At 43.2% G+C, this 24,042-nt stretch overlaps 2 protein-coding genes across 5 annotated transcripts in view; one reads left to right on the top strand and one right to left on the bottom strand.

The window, feature by feature from the left end:
- The window catches only part of ankrd13b (ankyrin repeat domain 13B), a 43,394-nt gene extending 41,359 nt beyond the window's left edge, over positions 1 to 2,035 (bottom strand). For both annotated transcript variants that reach the window (XM_039598166.1, XM_039598165.1), the window contains exon 1: positions 1,940 to 2,035. In XM_039598166.1, the coding sequence (XP_039454100.1) occupies positions 1,940 to 1,955 (16 nt within the window). In that variant the 5' untranslated portion in view covers positions 1,956 to 2,035. The remainder of the gene's footprint in view (positions 1 to 1,939) is intronic.
- git1 (G protein-coupled receptor kinase interacting ArfGAP 1) lies at positions 860 to 23,827 on the top strand. 3 transcript variants are annotated; one of them, XM_039598163.1, is made up of 21 exons: positions 860 to 989; positions 5,203 to 5,336; positions 8,092 to 8,204; positions 8,896 to 9,001; positions 9,593 to 9,679; positions 9,793 to 9,923; positions 10,056 to 10,150; positions 10,283 to 10,325; positions 10,504 to 10,548; positions 11,614 to 11,662; positions 12,020 to 12,092; positions 12,701 to 12,798; positions 13,582 to 13,690; positions 14,062 to 14,186; positions 15,140 to 15,292; positions 16,187 to 16,522; positions 17,737 to 17,799; positions 18,159 to 18,235; positions 18,504 to 18,686; positions 19,895 to 19,958; positions 20,060 to 23,827. In XM_039598163.1, exons 1-21 carry the CDS (start codon positions 938 to 940, stop codon positions 20,273 to 20,275), a joined length of 2,352 nt encoding a protein of 783 aa, XP_039454097.1. In that variant the 5' UTR covers positions 860 to 937; the 3' UTR covers positions 20,276 to 23,827. The 3 variants fall into 3 exon arrangements, with proteins under 3 accessions (XP_039454097.1, XP_031610558.1, XP_039454098.1); XM_031754698.2 differs by lacking the exon at positions 10,504 to 10,548 and adding an exon at positions 10,981 to 11,007; XM_039598164.1 differs by lacking the exon at positions 10,504 to 10,548.
- The last annotated feature ends 215 nt before the right edge of the window (positions 23,828 to 24,042 follow it).

Genomic DNA, 24,042 nt, shown 5'->3' on the forward strand with positions numbered 1-24,042 from the left:
CTTGTGAAAAAGAAAAAGAAATCGAAATGATGCGTTTAAAGTGAACCAGGCCCACATAGCATAGGAGTGTTATAAAGGAGGTGTGGGCGTACTGTGGAGAAGGCGCACGACATGACAGCAAAAGACAAAATTCATCAAAGTTGAAATGAAAGCCTAACTTCTTGATTCTTTTTGTTCCTCTACTCTTATTCTGTGTTATTCACAGCAGATTTTTCTTGTCGACACGACAGAAAAGTGAAACAGATAAATCCAATAAATCAATAGCACTTTAATGTTTCATTTGACTGCTAAAGCTGCTCAGCCATTGAATGTTCATTAAGAGGTCAGAGAAGGTGATCACGATATTTCTGCTTAAATGGAGCAGTGTGTGTCTTATATCTAAATGCTGATTAACATCAAGTAACTTTTCTGTCAGCATGAATTTTAGATTGTGATTAAGTCCCACTCTATCGAAACCACCTCACCTTTAAGAATATAAGGTTATCATCACGCCCTGTCCCTCCCTGTCCTAAGTTGTCGGGATGTTGGGTGTGTGTGTGTGTGCGCTCGTGTGTGTCAGAGTGAGTGAGCGCGAGCGCGGATACTGTCAGGTAAAGAGCTGCCGTCTCTCGGTGAGTTGCAGGCAATGCAGGGAACAGATTTACTGTAGCAATATTCCGAGATGAGATCCTTTATATAAACAGATTAACTATGTTCACATAACTTGGATCCAGTCTTGGAGTTCATCAGCGAACGTGGGCGAACAGACCGCTGGAATTAACGGGAAGCTCAGTCGTCGTCAGCTGGCCGGGGGAAAAGCCGATCATACCACCCGGCTTCCGGGGATTCAGGGGCCGCATCGGTTGACGGCAGACGTCGGTCTGTAGCTCGGGGGGGAAGACGGGCGAATATTCACATCATCGCCGACATCCACCTCTCCGTTTCATCCACTTTCGAGATGTCGAGAAAGCTACAAAGAACAGAAGTCTGCGCTGACTGCAGTGCGCCAGGTAAGGAACAGAAAAAAAGAGAAAACAGACCATGGGACTGGAACAATGCGTCGATAGGGGCGACGTGGTGGGAGAACAAGGCCGAAGTTGCTGTCATTGTCAGAGGGTCTGCAGAGCAGGAAAACGGCCAGGGCTCCAAAGCGTCGTTTAGGCCCAAAATAAACACTGGAAAAAATAGGCGTGTTGCCACAACGGGAGAATATCTCTAGCTAACAGCTGCTCAACGTTAATGTAAGCCATTGAATAACTTGATAGGTATATTTATTTGACCACGGCCATATGTGAGAACGAGCAGTTTATTTGGGGCAATTTAAGATCCGAGTGTCAGCTTTATGCTGCCTTCCCACTCGAAGAGACGTTTGTTTTGATTTTCGTGACCGGGACAGACTTCCGAACACGTTAGCTTAGCTTGGCTAGCGAGCTGGCGATTTTGAGTCACTATGCAGCTGTGTGATAGAAGAATTTATGGTAGAGTGAATGTCCTGAGATATAATAATACATTTATAGCGATGAACAGCTATCATATTGTTAGCACTTGCCCGTGGCTTTTGGAGTTTGTGCTTTTTATACTGTTAGCTTAGCTATGACGTTAGCTACTTCAGCTAACTTTTGCTAAACGCCAAGTTATTGCCAAGCTGATTCAGCTAAAGCGTCAGCGACCAGTCAATAGCTTTAACAACAATTTGGCTTAAAAAATACAGTAAAGTATCAAAAACGTAACTAGAGTTTCTGTTTGTTTAACTTGATGATTTTAGAATATCTACAGTAAAGTTAAGAAATAAAATAGTGAGAATTAATAGGAGTAAATTCAGTTTACAGTCATCCTAAGTTGGAACACAATTCAACATAAACCTGAAATGAGCCATACCTGTAGTTGTACCTCAAAATCATTTAAAAGCCACCTCAGTTACATTAACCTAGTACAACACAAAGTTAATTTCTAGCTTCACCTGTCTCAGCTTTCATCCATACTGTTCAGGGCGTAGTGATTTCCACTACAATGACCATCCATAATTCTAGGTTAGTTTCCAACCCACTTCTCCTTTGGCCCCATCTGTGTTTGTTAAAATCTGATTAGAGGCAATGCCAATAAGACCCTTCGTATGTAGCCCCAAATGCACGTGCTGTTTCAGTTCGATCCCCTTGATCGTTGGTGATCTTGTGTGCCTTGCTTGCATTCATTCATGTATACGTGTGCAGCAGCTGCTCTTATGACAGCTGCGACCCCTGATAACTCTAAACTGTCTATATGCTGCAGTCCGGCCTTGCATTGCACACCTTGCTATTATTACTTACTAACATGCTTCAGCACCTATTTGCCTTTTCTGGTTCCCCTTGAGTTACTGTTTACATACTGATGAAACCCCAGTTGAACTCCTTTCGTTGATACTATATTAACGTGCAGAATAACAACATGCACGTTATCTGTGACATATTAGTTATGTTTTAAAGCTTTAGTTTATTTACTAGACAAAATAAGGCATTCACAATGGTAGATGGCTTGTTCGCATACCTGTTACTAGCCGTGCATTTCTTCTACAACCATCATCTCTCTGCATGTAGCCCCTCCTTGCGACTTACACACACACACACGCATGCAGTGCTTTCTGCAAAATGCTGACCTAGCCCCTGGTGACAGGCCACCTCCCTACTACCCAGCTTTGTGCCATACTGGGGGATAACTCAATGGCATGGCTACAAAGGACGACTGATACTCCTTTCGTAGCCAAGCTTCAGGAGCCTTTAATGTCACACCATGGCAATCTGCACAGTTTATGGCAACAGTGAATCACATCGTCACTATAGTAAACTCTTTATTGCGCACAGATGCATTTGTTTAGGAAACTGAAACTCTTGTGCAACTATTCACAGAAGAGAACAGCGGGGTTGAGTCGATATGTTGTGTTGGTGTCCGTGTCAGGCTTTGCTGTTGTTGCTGTGTTTGGTTAAATTTAGAAGTAAGATGGAGTAAATCCGGCAAGCTGAAACTTAGTACAATTAAACACTGTATTAAAATGCGTTGTGATATACACCAAACGAGCCTGAAGCTAACCCGTTAATGGCCAAAGTATACAGATGTGTGCAACATGTTATCTCAGTGTTTGAGAGTGGAGTGTAACACAATTTTAAAAACTTGCAATCATTTGTAGCATATGTTTTTGTGCAGGGTTAGCTGACACTTATAAAAACAAATGTTATACTGGATTGATGAATTAGGCCAACTTTAGGCAACATTATGCAGCAACATGCTGCAGATTTCACCAATACAGCACTGCTAATAGTCTATCCACTTCTAATAGCTTAATGGCATAGCCTCATATTGATTTAGCAGACCAGGCAGATAGCCTAGCCTGTGGGAGTTTTTTTTAATATTTATTACACAGATTAAGGAATTAAATTGCTGCGGCCTTTAAAGCCTACAGGGCTGCTGTTCTAAACTGAGCTATAGCTTTTTTTAAAAGCCAGTTTGCATTTCCTATTTCTTTTTTTTCTCTTTTTTTCTATGGGCAAAAAGACTTAAAGCACACCGGTTCATCTGATGATGGACTATTTTAGCTCCATTAATACCCTAAGCCCAGACAGTTTTTATCCCAGGCTGAGTGTGACCAACACACATTGTAGATGTGTGTGCGTTTGGGCGTGAACAGTGTGCATGTAAGTGTGCAGATGCTTGTTTTGATACTGCAGACTGTGTTAGTTGTGAGGCATTCATCGCATCAGGGTCCTGAGGGCATAAACATAACCCAGACTCAGTCTTTCAGTGTCATTGGACTGGCACTGGCCTTTGCTGCTGCCCTTCACTTCCTCACCTCATTTGCACCCATTTAGAGATATGTTTCTTCTCTTAGGTATTAAAACAGGTTTCTTTGTCAAGCCACTGTCATAGTAATATTTAGTGATGGCAGCAAAGCACAACTTGTCTCATTCCTAGCTGTTTATGACTGTAAGGTGCAAGCTAACTTGTATATTTGTAAAAATGCTGTATATAACTGTTTCTTATCAGACTTGCACAGTTCTTTACAGGAAGAACTAAAAATTGATTGCAATCAGAGCCTGACCAAGCAAACTGATATTATAAGCCAGTATTAACTATTTGCTCATCGGCTTTAGCATTTATAACAGATGATAAATGAAAAGTAAAAAAGTAAAAAATAAAAGGGAGAAACACCCTTCAACTGTGTTTTGAGTGCTGCATAGTTTGTTGACCAGAGGGCAGTCTGCAACACCAGCTGATCTGGGCAAAGTCGGGCAATGCGTTAAATACATAAATGCGCATAATGAATGTTAGGGAAATCAGTTTAATATGTAATATGCCTAAAAGAAAAAAAAAGATTATCTGATATATGGAAATGTTAAATCATCTGTCCATTAAATTTAGGGTCACGGGGGGGCTGGAGCCTATGCCACTGCCATAGGGCAAAAGGCGAGGTATAGCCAGCTTGGACAGGTCGCCAGCTGGTCGCAGGGCTAACACATAGAGACAGATAACCATTTGCACCTATAGGCAATGGGGAGAACATACAAACTAAACAGAAAGGCTCCGGCCAGATGGGCTAATTCGAATCTCAGACCTTCTTGCTGTGAGGCACCAGTGTTAACCATGTAGCTGTGTCCACATAGTCGTGCTTTCACATGATTAATTTCTGCATTATTTAAGTCACTTTTCAGAGTTAATATTTAAAAATGTCTAGTTCTTATATTTTCAATAACCCAGTTTTTATTCAAAAATTCTCTGTTATAAAAGTCCTTTGATTCATTACTGACATATACATCCTGCTTTACTCTTAATGTGCATAATACAAACCAGCTGCTCATTCAGCTGAGAAATGTATAAAACGTATAAACTTAATTGGAATATCTGTGACAGGATCACTGTCTGGTACTCGTCTTTATTTTATCCATCATGTGGTTTCGCTCAGAAACATCGAAAAAGACCTATAAAAAGACACGCATATGTTTGACTTGATATTGACTGAAGCCTAAAAGAGTAGCAGTGTAGGTAGACCGCATCTCCTGGGAAAAAATGGCATTATAGTTGTGTAGTAAACTGTAATTTGGACCACCCACGTCATAAGTCGTAGATATTCATGAGTATGTTTGTGTGGCCTGGACGGAAAGCACTTAATATTTTTTAAAAATCTCCAAAGTCTAATTATCAGTCACAGTGTGCTTTAAAAAATACTAATGCTGTCTGTGTTTTTCTGTCTGTCAGACCCGGGCTGGACCAGTATCAACCGAGGGGTCCTGATTTGTGATGAATGCTGTTCGGTCCACCGCAGTTTAGGCCGCCATATCTCCATAGTCAAGCACCTGAGGCACAGCGGCTGGCCTCCCTCCCTACTGCAGGTAAGTCTGAGAAATGAGGAGTGAAGGAATGAGAAACAGGGAAGGGCTTGTGAGGCAAACGCAGTACCCAGAATAGTGCCACAGAAAGAAGAGCTACTGCAGAAATCTTAGTCAGCTCAGAAGATGCAAATCCACAGTACTGCAGTTTGTGTTTATTTTTTATTTTATCATACAGTTTAACTTTGATCTGTCAGTCTGTCTGTACTCTTGTTGTATATCTGTGTTCGTCTCAGTATGGCCTAAATGCAGGTTGAGGTGCTTAGTGCTGCTTCAGCTTCATCCTGTAATTAAGGAGGCATGAGGAGTGTGGGAGTTTTTGGCTTTATTGGTTTTATAACCAGTTTTGATTCCAGTGTAGAGCACAAATATGTATCAGGGTTGTTCTGCAGCTTTACTGAAGATAATTTAGATTTATTTCGTAACACATTATACGCGTTAGATAATAGTTACAGAAATCACTGTGACTGTGAGCTATATGATACTAGATCATGAAAATAAGCCGTTAAACTAATTTCTTCCAAGCTTTTCTGGCCAGTCCAGAAGTTATTTTTCAGTGATGCACTGGAGTCATAACACTGATGTAGTTTTAAAACATATAGAACTGCATTAGCATCAGTAGACCCCAGAAAGTCTTCTACTTTCTGAATGTGAATTTTACATGTTGTAGGAAAGCATCATTTTCATGAAACATTTGCTAATGTTAGTAAATGTGACCTGAGCAGAACCCAAAAGAAATAAAGAAATACACACACACACACACACGCGCACAATCATTGTAAAGAAATACATACACACACACACACACACACAATCATTGTATGGTGGTTTCGGCCCTGTGCACCTCTAAGGGTATTTTCACACCTGTGGTTTTTAATCCGTTTAAGTCAAACTTGGTTCATTTTCCTTTTCAGTGTGGTTCATGTGTGCAGATGCGAACACTGTAATCGCACTCAGGTGCAGACCAAAACGACTGCACTGAGAACCTTTGGAGGAGTTTATGGTGTGAACGTGATCCCACCTAGATCCAAACCAATTAGCAAGTTTGAGCTAAAAACATCCAGCAGCCACACAGGGTTAGGGTTAGGGTCTGATAGATCTGCAAATGCTAATGGAAGTAAATTCTCTTATAGTCCAGAACACAGCGCCTTCTTCCAGACACATCTGGCTAATAAGCAGACTGAACATTGTCACGTGGTTTGTAGTGACACATTTTGGTTCACTTGGAGTTCACTTGGATTTTTCTCTGCGTGAAAACAAACCAAAGCATGGGAGAACGGCTACAAGTTTACTGACTCATAAACTGATTTGAACCAGAGTACGAATCAGATGTGAAAACGCCCTAACAGCAGGTTGTCTGTGGATCTCAGTTGTTTTAAAGCTTGTAAAAGATCAGAGAGGACAGTAGTCCTTGCAGAGGTGATGTTGTGATACTCATCGTTCTGAAAAAAAGCTCTCTGTGTTCAAAATAAATCAGGCCGTTCTTTCTATATCTAATCCTTCTTAGCAAATTTAAGTGAGGTGAGTGAGTTTTCCAGTAATAGTCACCAAATGACATACTTTGTGTAGGTCGGCATCTTTTTTGCTCTGAATTGTATTCAGGTGCTGGTGACTCAGAATACTGACACTCCACTGACAGGTGGCGTGAATAACACTGGCTATCTCTTCATCATGTCACCTGTGAATGGATGGGTTAAATTAGGTAACAAGGGAAGATTTTGTCCAGGAAAAATGGGTAGCGTAAGGATTTGAAGGAGTTTGACAAGGGCCAAACTGCAATGGCTAGAGGACTGGGTCAGAACATCTCCAAAACTTCAGCTCTTTTGGGGGTGTTCCTAGTCTGCAGTGGTCAGTATCTATCAAAGGTGGAACCAGTGACAGAGTCATGGGCAGCGGAGGCTCACTGGAGAGTGAAGGTTGGACTATGTGGTCTGATTCTACAAACATTCTACTATAGCTCACGTTGCTGAAAAGGTTACTGCTCTCAGAATACACAGAGCATCACAGTAGGGCCTCAGCTGTAGACCAGACAGTGCGCCCATGCTGACCCCAATCAGCTGCTGAAAGCACTAACAGTAACCACATGAGGATCAGAACTGGACCACAAAGCAATGAAAGAAGGTGGCCTGGTCTGATGAATCATTTCTACACTGCACAGCTTGCAGGACTTCAATGTTTAAACTTAAAGGTTTCTTTACAATCTGTTGCTAACATCTTGGTACCAGATACCACAGCGCAGCTTCAAGGGTCCACTGGAGTCTGTGCCTCGATGGGTCAGGGCTGTTTTGGCAGCAAAAGGGGGACCAACACAATATTAGGCAGGTGGTCATAATGATCTGATCGCCTGGTTGTTGTACGTGGCTGTACTAATCCAGAAAAAGCTTCTAGATCGATAATCAATTTCTCAAATTGTAGAGGTACTTTATCTTTGAGAGAAACTGCCTTCCCATGATTGGGCGCACAGTCGTAGCATCTTCAGTAGACAGGCTTCCAGCGTCTCTAAGCAGAGAATATTGCTTTTTTTTTCCAGGATATTGAAACCTAATTTTCTGTGATTAACAGTCAGTTTAGCCAGAGGATAACACATTTTTCTTCCGTGTGACAAACTCCGAACACACTGCTCTACGGTGACTTTAATAAAACATGCTCATGACAGCAAACCATCACTGAGTCACTTCTGTGTGTGTGTGTGTGTGTGTGTGTGTGTGTGCGTGTGCGTGTGTGTGTGTGTGTGTGTGTGTACGCGTTTATGTTTCAGATGGTTCAGACCTTGGCCAGTAACGGGGCCAACTCCATATGGGAACACAGTCTCCTGGACCCAGCTCAGGTGCAGAGTGGCCGCAGGAAACCGAACCCCCAGGACAAAGTCCAGTAAGTATGCTCTGCACAGGCTCAAAATCCACATTAGGACACAGAGAAATTATTGTCCCTTTGTAAGCATAATTTTTCTCTCTCTTTTTTTTTTTGACTGGTGAAGAACAATTGCAGCTAGTATTTATTTCTAAGTACATTAGTGCGTTGTGGGTTGAAATATGGCTTTGGGAGAGTCATGAGATCGGGACCCGCAGGAAAAATATTTGCTCATTTCTTTTTCACCGGAAAATGGAAGTTTAGTGTGAACTGCCTCTTAAAAACCTCTGCAGTGTTCATCAGATTTATTTCTTTATCCATTTATGTAAAGCAAACTAGGAAACTAGGCATAACCCATCAGTTTGGTTCACTGTAGAGATTATTTATTACTGCTGGGGGACCTTTGTCTATTATTACAGCACTTTCTGTGTCTGTACCTCACACAGAAAGGCGCCTGATCTTTCTATTTGATGAGAGTGAGGGGGTGAGAGAGAAAAATGAAGTCAAAGCAAAATGACCTTACCTCTAGTGGGGCTTCAAATCCCTCGGTGGGGCACTATATGCGCTTGCAGTCATGATGCTGAAACGCATTTTGCTGTATAATAGGGTTTATTGCATGAATTGCAGTTCCACATATTTTGTCCTCGCGTGTTCTTGTTTACCTTTGAGGCCTGGGCTTTTGGTAACCATCTCAACTTCCCCTCCTGTGCAGTCCCACCAAGTCAGAGTTCATCAGAGCCAAATACCAGATGCTCGCATTCGTGCACAAGCTGCCCTGCCGTGATGACGACGGCGTCACCACTAAGGATCTCAGTAAGGTAAGAAAATGGCGTTACGCAGCTGCTGAATTGAATGCGTGCGCCACGTGTTTTTTTCTTGATAAACAATAAAAGAATAATTTAACTCGACTTGTCCTCTGTAGACCTATAAGCATGCTTTCTTTTATCTGCTAAGTGAAGGATGCTGCACTTGTGTGGATGATAACAGAAAACCAGTATTGTCTTTAATCTGCGCTCTAATGTTACTCTGTACTGAGCGGATGGGTAGGATGTTATGAGTTCAGGTTAATTAGCCTATACTGACACAGCCATACTGTGGAACAGCATGTCTAAGCACAAAGGTTGTTTCCTTTATGAATGTCAGTAGCGGATGTTGCACATAAACATGCGCTCATGCACTCAGGCAAACACACACAGATGCTCTTTTACTTATAAACCCCCCAACCCAGCAGGGAGTGATCTGAATGACACAGCAGGATACAACAATCATCTCTAGCGCTGTGGTGCCTCTCTGGGCTAATAAGGGAATTCAGTTTGTTTCTGTCTCTCTGTGATGTTTAATCTTTCCGCCCCCGACTCTCCCCGTTTCTCTCACTCCTCTCTACCTGTCTGTTTCTCCCTCTCTATTAGCAACTTCATTCGAGCGTGCGGACGGGGAGTTTAGAGACGTGTCTTCGGCTCCTGTCCCTCGGCGCTCAGGCTAACTTCTTCCACCCGGTCAGGAAAAAGAAAATCTACCGCTGACTCACATTTTCGTCTTGTGCTGTTAACTTACTCTCTTTATGCCAGGCGTCTCTTTTTGTGACTGTGTTTCTGTGTCTGTCCCACAGGAGAAAGGCACTACCCCACTTCATGTGGCAGCCAAGGCAGGCCAGATCTTGCAGGCTGAGCTGCTCGTGGTGTATGGTGCAGACCCTGGATCGCCTGACATTAACGGACGCACACCTATGGACTATGCTAGGTACTGGAATTTGAAAGCACAATTCAGTAAATACAAAACCTGCATTTAGAGCCTGTTCAGCTCTGGAATTGAGTCATCTAATGGTAAACACAACACAAGTAGAATCATTTTATGTGCGCGTGTGTGTTCCAGGCAGGCGGGCCATATAGAGCTAGCAGAGCGTCTGGTAGAGTGTCAGTATGAGCTGACGGACAGGCTAGCCTTCTACCTGTGCGGTCGGCGTCCAGGTAACCTAATGCACCAGTTTTCCCTGTTTTTGTACTCCTCCTCACATGCCTTTAAGCACAGCAGTTAACCTCAGTAACATACTGTGGTAGATTTTTGTTATTCGGTTGTTACATTTTTCTCTTCTCTCCCAGATCACAAGAATGGGCACTATATCATTCCTCAAATGGCAGACAGGTATGGACCAAATTATCATTTTATTGTCTTAAGTTAATTATGAACAGCTGCAAGTCTGTTGTCATTTAATTGCTTGAAAATAAATATCTACATTAGTGAACTTGCAGCTGCCAAACTTGCCTTACTTCTGTGACTGCTTAATTTCTCTGTCTGACATGTATGTATTGATATAATTTAGTGTTCTGACCACAGGGTGGCACCAAAGCCCCCACAAAGGAGTTAGGTAAAGGAAGTCTTTATTAAGCTGTCTGTTCACTGTGAATTTGGTGAGGTAGATACTTGAACCGCGCTTGGTTAAGTAATGCTGAACTGCAGCGTGGATTTGAAAGACACACGAGTGCTCAGGCCGTGACACATCGAGTTCAGCATTTCTTAGCACGGCTTCTTTCACCTGTTTGATGGGCGCTGGGTTTTCTCAGCTACAGTTCAGAGATGTGTTGCACCTCCAGATCTGTTTGTTACTGAAATGGGTCTTACTTCTGTGCTGTCATCTTAACTCCACTTGCATCTGTTCTGTTTCTGGTGAATGGTTCCTCTTGATAACAACAATTAAAGCTGTTTTCATGTGGCTTTTCTTCCCCTTCTTTCTGTCTGTTTCTCCCGTTTTTCTCACTCTGTCTTCTGTTCTCCATTTCGCTGTGCTTGGTGGAGTCAGAGCTCGTCCTAAGTGCCCGACACAGAGGTATCTTTACTTTCCTTGTTCTTTTTTTCCCCCAGAATCTCTTTCTCCCCATCGGTCCCCTCTCTGTATACTTCCATCTCTCTTGTATCCCATAGTGCATCCAGCTTTTCTTGAGTGGCATTGAACAGTTATTTATAGATTATAAAGTTTAAAACAGATGTTAATAATCAAGAAGTCTTGTGACTGAAAGACTCTTGTGTCTTTGAATCACACCAGGCTTTTTCGCATATTCAAATTTTACTTCAGTGTGTATCCTTAGTGACATCTTAGGCCAAAGAGTTTCAGTTCAGTCTTTAAATCTTCGAATCTCTGTAATCTCACTATGTCACAAACTTGACACCCCTACAGCATAATATTTGAAAGCCAACTCACATTTATATTGCTGTTGTTACCTGACCAGCATTCACCATTAGAACAAGTTGTCCCACCCCAAATGTACCCGCCTTCCCTCCTCATTCTAGAAAAAACTCCCTTTCCACCTCCTCACCTCTCACTTTTTTCTTCCATCTCATATCTCCCTCCCCTGTCCCCTTCCTCTCTGTGTCTTTATTCCACTGTATATTTACCATACCTCTTTGATTGTCATCTTCTGTGTTTTTGTTCTAGCCTGGACCTCTCAGAACTGGCCAAGGCTGCCAAGAAGAAGCTCCAAGCGGTGAGTTGAATTTACATAGCTCATGGTTATAATGTCAAAAGCAACAGACTGCTGTGTTTTGGGGGGGTTGTTTTTTTTTTTTAACAGGTTCTTGGAAGTTAAAAAAATTTAAAAATACAAGAAAAGAGTTTTTGTCGGGTGAAAAGAAAATGTCAGAGTTGGTGTCACAAACAGATTTTCTGCTCCGAGCTGTTTGTTCTCTCCATGTCAATCTGATAAATTGTTATTAAGTTCATTTTATTTCATCTGCTCTCTCTGGTTTGTCACGCTGATGCTTATTGTTCAGCACGTGCTGTATCTATGTAGACATGTACAATAAGACCCGCTAATGTCAATTTGTGTGCGCATGTGTGGCAGCTAAACAATCGGCTGTTTGAGGAGCTAGCAATGGACGTCTACGACGAGGTGGATCGCAGAGAAAATGATGCAGGTGAGCCTTATCGCTTCCTTTTATACCCTGTACAGTTGTCTGCCTGGGTCCGTGCGTTTGGGCTTTTTCCCCTTTGTGGACCAAATTGATGTTGATACAAACTAGAAAATGTAAAAACTCTTGAGGAAAATTTATGGGAGTGAAACTGATAGAAAGATAAGGAGTGCCAAAGAAAAAGGAAGTGAATGTGAAACACAGGGCGAGGAGAGAAGGAAAAAAACTGCTGAAGAAGAAGGCCAAAATGTTTTGAGTGAAAGAGGAGGAGGAGGAGAATTGGAGCGAGGAAGTGCCTCGCAAATTCTTGAGTCTCTCTCCTCCTCTTCGGCTCTTTCTCTTTTTTCCTTCTCTTCTCTCCTTTTCCTTCAGTATGGGCAAAAGTCAGAGAGCGCTTTCTGACTGAAGCACACAGGTAAGTAGCAGGGATAGACTCATAGACGCACCACCAACAGCACGCAGAGCACAAAACTGCACTGTAAGAGATTCGCTGTACTTTGTTTATATCTCTGAGGATGTGTGGGTGGATGGGCTGCGTGCGGTTGGATGTGGGCGACCTTGTTGTTTGAACGCGCACTCACGATTTATTTTTTGCTTTACGTTTTTGTCTCCAGTGTGGCTTACGACCCAGAACCACAGCACTCTGGTAACAGAACGCAGCGCAGTCCCTTTCCTACCAGTCAATCCTGAATACTCTGCAACGCGCAACCAGGTAAAGACGCACGTACTCGTATACGTTTGTAACGACTGATTTAAAGGAACAGATGGGGGGGAGGAAAAAAAGACAAAATGGAGATTTCTTATATCTTAGATAGGCAGTTTATGTGTTTGTCGGGGGGGACAAGCAGAGAAGGAGTGTGAAATTAGCAGCGGATGTTCCTCAGCTGTGAGAGTGTAATCTTTCTGTCCTCTCTCTTTATCTCTCTCTCTCTCCCTGTGAGGTAGAGAGCGAAATCTCAAGTCCACTTACAAAGTTTATAGTCATCTGCATGGCTCATTTTTGGTGTAAACACTCAAACCCAAGTGTACACACGTACACACACACACACATATACAAACTCCCACATGGCCACGTTTGCTTTCACGTGATTGGGCAGTTCACTGCGGTCAGAGGCTGCTATTTATGGTTGAAAACAGAAGAAATCACGTCTTTAGAGTTGAACTTCTGTGAATGGTTTTACACTTTGGTGGGAGCTGACCTTCTTGTGCTCTTATGCAGATGCCTGGACGCTAACCTAATTGTAGAGTTTATGTTCCTTTGCACATGTTGTGTTGCTGTGTGTGTTGAGAGTATGACTGTGTTTTTCCACAGCACATGGTAACTGACCACAGCAGTCACACAGGCACTGAACCACTGACTGTGGGCCCCATTGTATTTGTCTCATACTCAGCTCATGATTTGAAAAAAGAGAAACGCTGAACTGAATTTCAGGCTTTGATGCCAATGTTTGTGTGCGCATGTGTTTGTGTAACTCCCGGCTTGTTCTTTTCTCAGGGCCGCCAGAAGCTCGCCCGTTTCAACGCCCGAGAGTTTGCTACCCTCATCATCGACATCTTGAGTGACGCTAAAAGAAGACAGCAGGGAAAAGGTCTTAGCCCTACTGGTGAGACTGAGAGGGAGGGCGAGACTTTAAACTTTGAAGGCAGTGCCATCTAACCTGATTAATATGCACAATGCATAGATATCAATTTATTTGTTTATACCAGTGTGCAAAAGTCTGCAAAGCATAAAACCTTAAAACTTTTAGAATCACCTGTGTCGCAGCAGCAGCACAGTTATAAGAGAATCACTCCTGTGTGACAGGCTATTCTTACATGAAACAGTCAAGTACGACACACTGCTGGTTAAAATCAGTTAGCGGTGTTATTACTTTGAGCACTCCCAGGAGAAAGATCAAATTTGAGAGATGAGCGAGTGCTAATATTACGTAAAAGAAAACTGTAAATGGGCGGATTTTTCTTCCTCCGTTATCAGACCCGGTAGACCTGGGCATCGATGATGACCAGCACGACTACGACAGCGTAGCTTCTGACGAGGACACAGACAGCGAGCTCACCACCCAGAACAACAACAACACGCAACGTAGCAACCGTGCAAAGGTATACAACGTGACACACTTTTCTTTTTTTCTAGATAGCTACACTTTACCCCACGTTTGTCTGGCTTTCATACTTGTTAATCACCATTTTGATGTGTTTCCTTTCCCTCTATCCCTGCATTTCATTCAGTCATATTAGTAAGCAAAGCTTTTCCACAGTTTAGTGGCTCGAATGACTGCTTCTCCCAACATGCTTTGCGGGAAGTGGCCGCACTCATGGCTGCCACATAGCTCCTGAGTGACATCATCAGTTATTCTGGGTCCCTGTCAGAGTAGGCATTGTTCATGCACAGAGAGAGCGTGTGTGTAATGGGAGGGAAAAGAGAAGGAGACAGATTTAAGAAACAAAAGGAAGGAAGAATGACGTGGGAGGGGTAGAAATGAAGCTAAACCAGTAACAAGCTTCTTTTCATGCCCAGGGTAAAACCCCGGCAAGCTGGAGGATCTACTCGCCTTTATATCCAAGGAAATATATGCATTTGTTGTTTTACAGTGCTCACAGCATCAAAGAATTGTGTGTTCTAGTGTGAACAGGGGGTAATAGAAATAGTGGTAGATGAATGACAAGCAGAAGGCTATAAAGTGTAGTTTATGAAAGGTGTATTTATTGGTTTAATTGCAGGGAGTGGTAGAGGGCTGAATCTGAGCAGGCTGGGGGGGGGAATATTGAGAGCAAGAATTAAAGGTCTAATGTCTGCATATATATGTGTGTGTGTGTGTGTGTGTGTGTGTGTGTGTGTGTGTGTGTGTGTGTGTGTGTGTGTGTGTGTGTGTGTGTGTGTGTGTGTGTGTGATCCTACCTTCAAGCTAGGCCTCTTCCTGCCTCACAGCCACAGCTCTGTTTTTTCCACAGCTTAAAAAAATGTATAAATTACATCCATATTTAGAATCGTGTTAGTGCATGAATTTTTCAATGTGTTTGACCTCCTGCCTTATATGTTCCTATCGATCCAGAGTATGGACTCCTCAGACTTGTCAGACGGTCCCATCACCCTGCAGGAGTATCTGGAGGTGAAGAAGGCTTTGGCCTCCTCAGAAGCTAAGGTGCAGCAGCTGATGAAGGTTAACAACAACCTGAGCGAGGAGCTCCGGCGGCTCCAGAAGGAGGTAGGAGGAGTGCAGGTGGATCGAGAGGATTGGCAGTGACCATTCAGACTAATAAAGGGTTTGCTGTGTGGCTTCTTAGAAAGAGAAAAAAAAGGAATAGAAGTTGGAATAAAAGGTGTGCTTGGTAATGATGACTAGAAGACACGAGACAGAATGGTAACAGAGACGGAGCAGTTGATTCAGACAGAAAAAGGGTAGAATGATGGAGAGAATTAATATCTTTGCAAGATGATTTTTTTCCCTGTCAGGGTGTTATTTTTCCTTCACTGCTGTCTCGGGTTGATATATTTGGCGACAGCTTTCCAGCGCTGTATAGAAACTAAAGCTATTGTTGTCCTCATGTGAAATTTTTTACTTTTGATGGAGCTCATGTGTTGTTCATTGTTGCATCTTTTTTTTCCCGTGAGTCATTGTCATTTCCCTAATATGTTCATTAGCGACTGGCTTAAGTGATTCATTTATGTGTTCATCTTCTCATGTCACTGAGGATTTAATGAAGATTTGAAACAAACATAGAAAAAAACCACACTGCAAATAACAAATGTGTCAGATTAGGGCGCTAGGCAACAGTACCTCAGGGCAGATGAGCCTACAGTTTCCCCTCATTGACCCCTTGAACACAAACACTGTATTTTCAGGTATGTACTGTAGCCCTCGACCCCTTCCCTAAGACCCAGTCCCAGCTTATTGGAGTGTAATGCCATGTGTTGCATCCCCCTCCCCTCAATACTGACTTAATATGTGAAGCCCGATATGAGCCTGAATATAGATGCTTGTTTTTGACCATTCAGTTGACTCCCCCTCCCCCAATTCCCTTCAACCTTCCCATGTTCCTCCCTCCATCCCTCCCTCCATTCTCTCATCCCTCCCTGCTGCCTTCCTCCTCTCCTTTAGATCACCCGGATGCAGACAGAGAACAGTGCGCTACGGAGGGGCCAGCAGGCTGGGGGAGCAGCTGGCCATGGGGTAGGGGGACCTGGTGGAGGTGGGGGAACAGGAGGCCACTGGGCAGTGGGTGGGATGCGAGGTGGAGTGGGTGGATTTGGGCCAGGAGGGGACCCACCGGTGCTTTCGGTGCCCTCCACGGCCACCCCCCACTCCCACCCTCACCGGAGGGAACGCCAGGCCTTCTCAATGTATGAGCCAGGGGCAGCCCCCGGCCCCACGGCCCATGGTCCCCCAGTCCTGGACTCCCTAACGCCCCGCCTGCAGCCCCTCAACACAGCCAGCGTAAGTTAGAACGGCCCTGTCCCCTTTCCACTCACCACCTTCGCCTCGGTGGCTCTGATTGCCTGTCTTTGGCCTGATTAAATAGGTGATGGTCTGAACCTGATCTTTACATTTTTTTCCCCTCTTCTTTCCCCTTGCATCTCAGTTCTCAGTCCTTCTCTTTCAAAAGATCCAGTTGTGCACGAACCCATTTTTAAGGGAAGTTTTGTTATGTGTTCAAAATATTGTAATATTGAGCTTTATAACTGCATAAATGATGGAGTGCATACGTGTGACCTGAAGGAGAAAGATGGGAAAACCCCCCAAAAAGGACTGTTTCTTCTGTTCTGCTGCCTGGCAAAAGCCTCTGATACACCACTGCATAGCCTGCTCTGCACACTTTGACCTTTTCAAACCCCTTTGACGTCTTTGCTGCTGGACAGTTGCTTAATCTGGAAATGCTGGGATCACACACACAGATGCACAGAAGTTCATTTTTGTTTCACCACCACTTTAAAGAAAAAAAAAAAGTTTCTCATATTGCAGACAACCAGGTGAGCAGTTCAGCAGCATTTAGTTTACAGCACGTTAATAGAGCTACAGAATGCAGACACAACTACTCCTCACCGCCGCACCAAGTTGGTGACTGTTACTTCACACAGAGATTTACCTGTTTGTCTGTTTTCTGTCTGTGTGTCTCTTCACCTGTCCGTTCTTTGCTCACTGCAGTGCAGCCGTGCATCCTCTGGATGTAAGCATTCTGTCTGTCATTGCATCGTTTGCCATTTCATCTTTGAGTTTGTAGTATTATCTCACAGTATGTAATTATGTATTCTGTTTTTCAGAGATCAACATTAGTATTAAGTATAGGTAGTCTCTTTTTAGATGCTGTGTGCCGTGTGTAAGTCAATCAGAAGCAGCTAGATTAGTGGACAGTATGTTTGCTTACTGTTAGATAAGCAGCGAGGCATGTAGAGTAGATTGAGATGATGGGCGAGCTGTTGAGTTGTTCAGTGCTGCTCTCACTGACTCGTTTGCCTTTTTTTCCTGCTGTTTATTTAAAAAAAACAAACTTCTTCTCTCTGTCCCCACGCTTCTTTTTTCCCCTGCTCATTTCATCATCTGTCTCTTTCTGCTAATATTTCAATTTCTTTTTAATCTTCTTTCTGGCCTCACCCATGCTCCTCCATCTCTCTCTCATCCTCTCTATCCTTGTGTTCCCTTTGTCCTCCCAGGTAAGGAAGGGCAGCTCAGGGAGTCCGTATCTGTCTGGATCTGCAGAGATGGGTAGATACATGGTGAGCTGCTGTTGTTTTGGCTCTTCATTTCTTTTTATGATCCTCCACTTAATGCATTCAGAAAGTTGAAATTATTGGCTTACATTGTTTTATCCAAACCAGTGTCTCATAGGTCTGTTGCTGTTGGCCCTAATCGTGTGATTCAATCACAGAATATCCCTCATCCCGTTAGAATTACCCACATACCAAATGTAGTGTAATATTTGTCCCATTTAATGGACATCAGTTCAAAACATCTCAATTTTAATGGAAACAAATGAAAATTAGAATTTTGATTGAGGAGGTATACTTACAGGACACGATGTGTGATAATTAGGATGTGTGATGATTATTAAGTTGCTGCTGTGTTTTTCTTCAAGGTCCCTAAACCAGAGAAGCACGGCAGTGGCACCGACAGTGACTACGACAACACACAAATGTACGACGCCTCAGTAAGGTCAGTGTTTGAATGTAAATATGAAGGTTTTAAAAAAAATAGATCCCCTAACCTTCTAACACAAACCACCAACTTTTCTACTTTTTTAATGATCTTATTTTTAAAATGCATGTACGGAATGGGTTTTTATTTACTTATAACACAAATGTGGAGGTAACAGTTTTTAGTTAGAAACAAGGGCCACAAGCTGTTGACATTTGGCCATGTCACCTACTGTCCCTAATAGGAGGTTTTAATTGTTGCGCGGGTAATGCATTTCCCCTTCCAGTATGGGCCGCAGCAGTGAAGAAGAAGGCCGTGGGGAGCCTGAGGAGGGAGGCGGTGGGGGTGGGGAGGGGGGTGAGCCAGACCCCACCTTGCCCTGCACAGAGGATGTCATACTGAAGACTGAGCAGGTGACTAAGAACATCCAGGAGCTGCTCAGGGCCGCTCAGGAGTTCAAACACGACAGGTAGGTGAAAAAATGGTGGCACAATCCTTTTCATCTTAAAATAAAATGCATACACATTACAAATCTAATTGTGTCTTACAACCAGCCTGTCAGAAGTTGAGTTAAGCTAATGTCATGCTTGTGTTTTTCTTGATTTCAATCACAAAAAAACACAATATCAAATCAGATCATAGCAATTCACAAACAGTTGATGTTGACATTACGAGAGGCCGAATCACAAAGATGTGAAAGAAAGACAGAGGACAGAAAAGAAGAATATACTAGGGGTGGAAATATAAGACCATGTATAAAACCTGTAAACGGTTAAAAGAAAATCTCCCCCGGGTCAGAAATGGTGATTTAAGTAATCTTACTGTAAATACTGTAAAGAGCTGAGCAGCTCATAGACACAGGAGATCATGTGACCGCATGCAGTTTATACTGGTGCTGTGTCCCCTAACCCTAAGTTTACCCTTCCAGCAGAATGACCGGGGTGCACTGAAATGCTCAGGTGCCGTCAGATTAATGCAAAGCAGCACATGTCTGATAGACATAGACAGTACCTTCATCTCCATTTTTAAATGGTAAACTCTGATGTGAATGATAGTCGACAGCTGCACAGTGAGAATGTAGTTGTTAACTCCAGTGGCCGTAGGCTGAACTGTTACGCTAGCAATATTTTCCAGCTTTTACTAGAGGAAGCCACATAAGAAATATAATCTCTTCAGAATGTTGTGGGTGCTTGTATTTGCAGTCTCATACTTATGGTCACCAGGGTAACCAAGGGCCAATGACGATAGGTGTAATAAGGAAAGAATGAACTTATTGTAGTTTGAGGCCAAGGCAGCATTTCTCCTCAGTTTCAACTCTTTTGTTTTATTTAATTACAGCACACTAAACTTTCCTATTGATAAATACTGCTGGTCTTAAGAAATCTATTTAAATCTCTTTAAAAATCTAAACCTGCGCAAACATAACACCAACAGAAATCACTGCTCCAAAATGGCACACTATAAACTCCTAGCCTAAGTGGATTTGCTGTGTGACCTCTGTTTTTCTTTTTTTACCCCCCTTTAACGTGAGTCACTCAAACTCCCAGTTTGATAAACTTTGCTTCCTGGACCAGCTCCCTCTTTACCACAGGAGTCTTCCTGCTCACCTGCATTAGTGCTGCTGCACAGTCCTTGACTCATTTGACTCCTCAGTTAAAGAATCATTTCTCTCTTCAGTTTTGTGCCGTGTTCTGAGAAGATCCACTCTGCTGTCACAGAGATGGCTTCACTCTTCCCCAAAGTAAGTGCCCTGTGCTTGTGTTTTTATTTCTCACACTGTGTGTCTCATCTACATCTACATCTTCTTTTTTCTTTTTTCTGATTGCTTCCATCTCTCTGCAGCGCCCAGCACTGGATGCAGTCCACTGTTCTCTCCGCCTGTTGGCTTCCAGTGCCTCGCGACTGCAGGTGGAGTGCCGTAAGGCGGCGCCTTCGGAGCCCGGCGCTCCCGCAGTAGACTACCAGCTTCTCACTCAGCAGGTCATCCAGTGCGCCTATGACATCGCCAAGGCTGCCAAGCAACTGGTCACAATCACCACTCGTGAAAAGAAACAGTGACCCGACAAAAGAAAGAGAGAGGATCAGTGCATGTGTGGTTTAAAGTGGGATGGGAGGGGGCTTCCGGGAGAGGGAGAAAGAGGTAGGGGCAGGGGGTGGGAGGGGAGGGGAGTACGATCACACTACAGGATGGAGGGTAAGGGATTGAAGTGACGGGGGAGCAAGGCTGACATGAGGAAGAGAAAAGAGAAAGGAAGGGAATTGGATGGAAGCAAAGGAGAGGACGTTTGTATGATAGAAACACTACAGTGAATGGAAAAAAAATTCCACACGCGTGGAAGCGAAAGTAGGAAAGGACGAGAGGAAGGATCCAACACGGGAACCACAGCCCGCAGGGACCTTAGCAGACTGTTGGAATGGGATGTGTACCATAAACTGCTCAAACTGTGACGAGCATACGTGTCATAGACTGCTTTATTTATTCTCACTTGTCACTCATCGTCCCTCCCTCTCCCGCTTCGGGAGGGAGGCAGCGTATGCTCTGAGAGAGAAGTAGATAGACCAGCCTCCACGCCATCTCCATCCCTCCGTCCTTACGAGCAGTCTGGATGTCCTTCCTCCTCTTCTTTCCTCTATTCCCTTTGAACCCCCTCCTCTGGTCTCTCTGTCCCCACACCCCCACGCTGTCCCAGGCAGGATGAGCGTCCGGTGCAGAGAAGGACCTGCAGGCCACTCAGTCCGATTCCCACACTTCTTTCCACATGGGGGTGAGCATTTACAGGAGGGGCTCCAGCTTTTTTTTTTTTTTTTTTTTTTTTTTTTTTTTTTTTTTTTTATACCCATCACCTTCCCTTTCTTTTGGTGGTACACAGCATGATCTGGCATGTTTTCCTTTCTTTCCTCTTCTTTTTTTGCCTTTTGAATGTGCAGGTCTGTTTGGTCTGACAGAAATACTTTTTTTTTTTTTTTTTTTTTTTTACTGACTTACAGAAACAAAAACCCTTACACTGGAATAATTGTGATTTATTGTTATTGTTGTTGTTTTTTCTTGCCTATTGTTTTATTTTGTATTGATAATTTTACTGACTGTCATTTTTAATTTTATGTATGTTTTTTTTTCCTTGTCTCATTTAGTTGAATATGGAGACAGGTGGGAGTATGTGTTAACCTCTTACTGGGATTTAAGTCTACATGCACACACACAAACAAACACACAAATCAGCCTGTGAAAAAAACGGTCCTCGACATTTCTCAAGCGCTCCTTTTCAAAGACAGTTGAGTTTTTATTACATTTTCCTTCATCTTGTGATATATACATCTTATGGCCGTGGGGGGTTGAACAGTTGCCAAAGGCATGATGCATTATGGCAGGACCAGGATCAAAACTGCTCCTCCTTTATGTCCTCAGCTGTCTTTTTTTTTCCCTCTCTTTTTTTGCGCTTGATTTCTCTTACTGTTCGCCTCATTACCAGAGCCAGTGGAATCATCTCAGAATCACCTTGTAATCATTTTTTCGCAGTGCCAAGCAGAATAATAAGAACATCTGGTTTGCGCATGGAGGATTAAGCCACAGTCTTCCTCAAAAAGTGCTTATGCGGCACGGGTGCTTTACTTGGTAACTGTTGAGTGTCATTAAGTGGACACACTGGTGTGTTGGGAGTTGAGCTTTAAAAGTAGACCTGTGGAGAAAAAAACAAAAGCACCAGATCTGGCAACCAGGATCGCAGATAGCCTTCTGAGGTGCACTTGATTTAGTTTGCCAAGTATTATTATGTTTTTTTTTTTTGTTTTGACCCTTGACTGTTTGACAAGCTGTGGAAGCCTGCAAGCAGTTTTCCGTCACAGCCTGCTGATCTGGGCCACAGAAGTCACTTTTTAGCCATCCGCCTTTCTGCAGACGGCGTTGGGAACAAAACTCAGTGCAGTTCAGCCGACTTATGTCAGTCGCGTACTGTGCCGAACAAAAATGGTCATATCTGTAAACGCGTTGGGAGGACTGCCCTCTTTTATTTTCTCTTTCCCTTTTCTTAAAGTTAAGATTCTACTCTAAAACCTGTGCTCCCGCAGCTGGTTTCCTCAGTAACAGAGAGATTTCCTCACCTCGCTCTGTTTTGTAATCTGAACGTTCAGTTACTCACCTGAAACACTGAAGGATCAAACTACAGTCGCATCTCAGTTTGTGTCTTGTATTGCTGCCTTTTTTTTCCACAAGATGACAAATCGGCTCCAAACACCTTGAGGTAATGCCTCATCATTTCTCTGTCCACTTTTTTTTTCCCCCCCAATATTTTATGGTTTATATATATGTATTTTTTTTTAAATCTTTTACTCTGATCACTACGTGGGATTTCAGTCCATGTCCCCTCAGTCTTTGACATAGTTGCACACATGTCTCTGCATGGGAGGGAAACTTGGACCGTGCGTTGAAAAACTCTTGAAATGTATCATTGTTTAATATTGAATGCCTTTGCACATCGTCATCATCATCATCTCCTGTATGACTGGCTGAGTTGCGGTGATCTCGTACTGACTGCTGATACAACAGAAATACTACCACACTTATACATACACACACACACACACACAGGGGGCCAGCAAGAAAAACTTGTCCCCTTTAATCATGATTGCCCATGTTTTAGTCTAGAGCCATATATATATATAAATATATATATGAACGTATATTTTTCATGCTATATTTTATATTAAGCTGTAGGTTTTGTTTGTGAGATATTTATCTATTTGTTGGCCTAAATGGGCTTCAGGCCATGACCTCTGTTCACCAAGTCCTTGCTCACCTCTTAAGTCTTGGCACCTGATGCACTTGCAGTTGTTCAAATGTTGTGAGGTTACGTTATGGTGTTACTATGTAGTCATGTTGTACATATTAACGATCCTACTCGTATCCATGGGAAGATGGGAATGACAACGTGTCTCCTTTGATCTTAGTTGCACTATTTTTCAAACACCTGCTGGATGAAGTAGGATCTGCAGTATGTACTGCACTCTCCCAAAGGTCTTAGCTCAAGTACATTGGGTGCAGGATTGAATTTGGCATATGGAAATATGGGTGGGGGTATGGTCTGAAGCACACTTGGGCTTAACACTACAGTCATCTCAAAAGATCACGAGGAGGGGGGGGTCTTAAAAATGCACATGGCCCAGTCCTCCTCTGAGTTAGTGGACACTACATAGGGTGCCTCTAGTGTGAATGTTTAATGCTTGTGTCAGTTTTGTCACACTTTGCAGACTTTATATGCCTTCATTCTGTTCAGAATTTAGCACATAGACAACATCAGACACTCACCCTGAACTTATCGGTTGGACCAAGCCATGCACAGGTACAAACATTAACCCTTCAGCCAGACTTTAACACACACACATACGCATGCACACACACATCAGATTCTCAGCTGTGACAGTGCACTGTAGCCTGTGCTGTCGCCATTCCTGTGTTTCTTCACAGCTCAACAGTTTGGGAGATGGGAGAGTTATCTTTTAACAGAAGACATTAAGAACTGTAAAGTAGGGAAAACAACGACTTAAAAAGGTCAATCGTAATGGAAACTCATAAGCTGTACATTTGTAATAAAATAATAAAACAATTTAATTGTCCAGGGTTTGCCTGCATTTCTTTGTGTTACTATATGGGTTTCCCCCCTAGTACATGTGCAAGGAGCGTTTCAGTTGAGATGATGTACTCGAGCCTTTCACTGTTGACAGCAGAAACTTGACTGCAGATGATGCTGGTGGAAATGTCGTAAGGCACAAAACGCTGCAGATCGTGCTAATCTGCACGTGTAGGCAGGCAAAGTAAGCAGTAATTTAAA

This window comes from Oreochromis aureus, linkage group 14 (assembly GCF_013358895.1).
Source record: "Oreochromis aureus strain Israel breed Guangdong linkage group 14, ZZ_aureus, whole genome shotgun sequence".
In the NCBI taxonomy this organism is placed as follows: domain Eukaryota; kingdom Metazoa; phylum Chordata; class Actinopteri; order Cichliformes; family Cichlidae; genus Oreochromis; species Oreochromis aureus.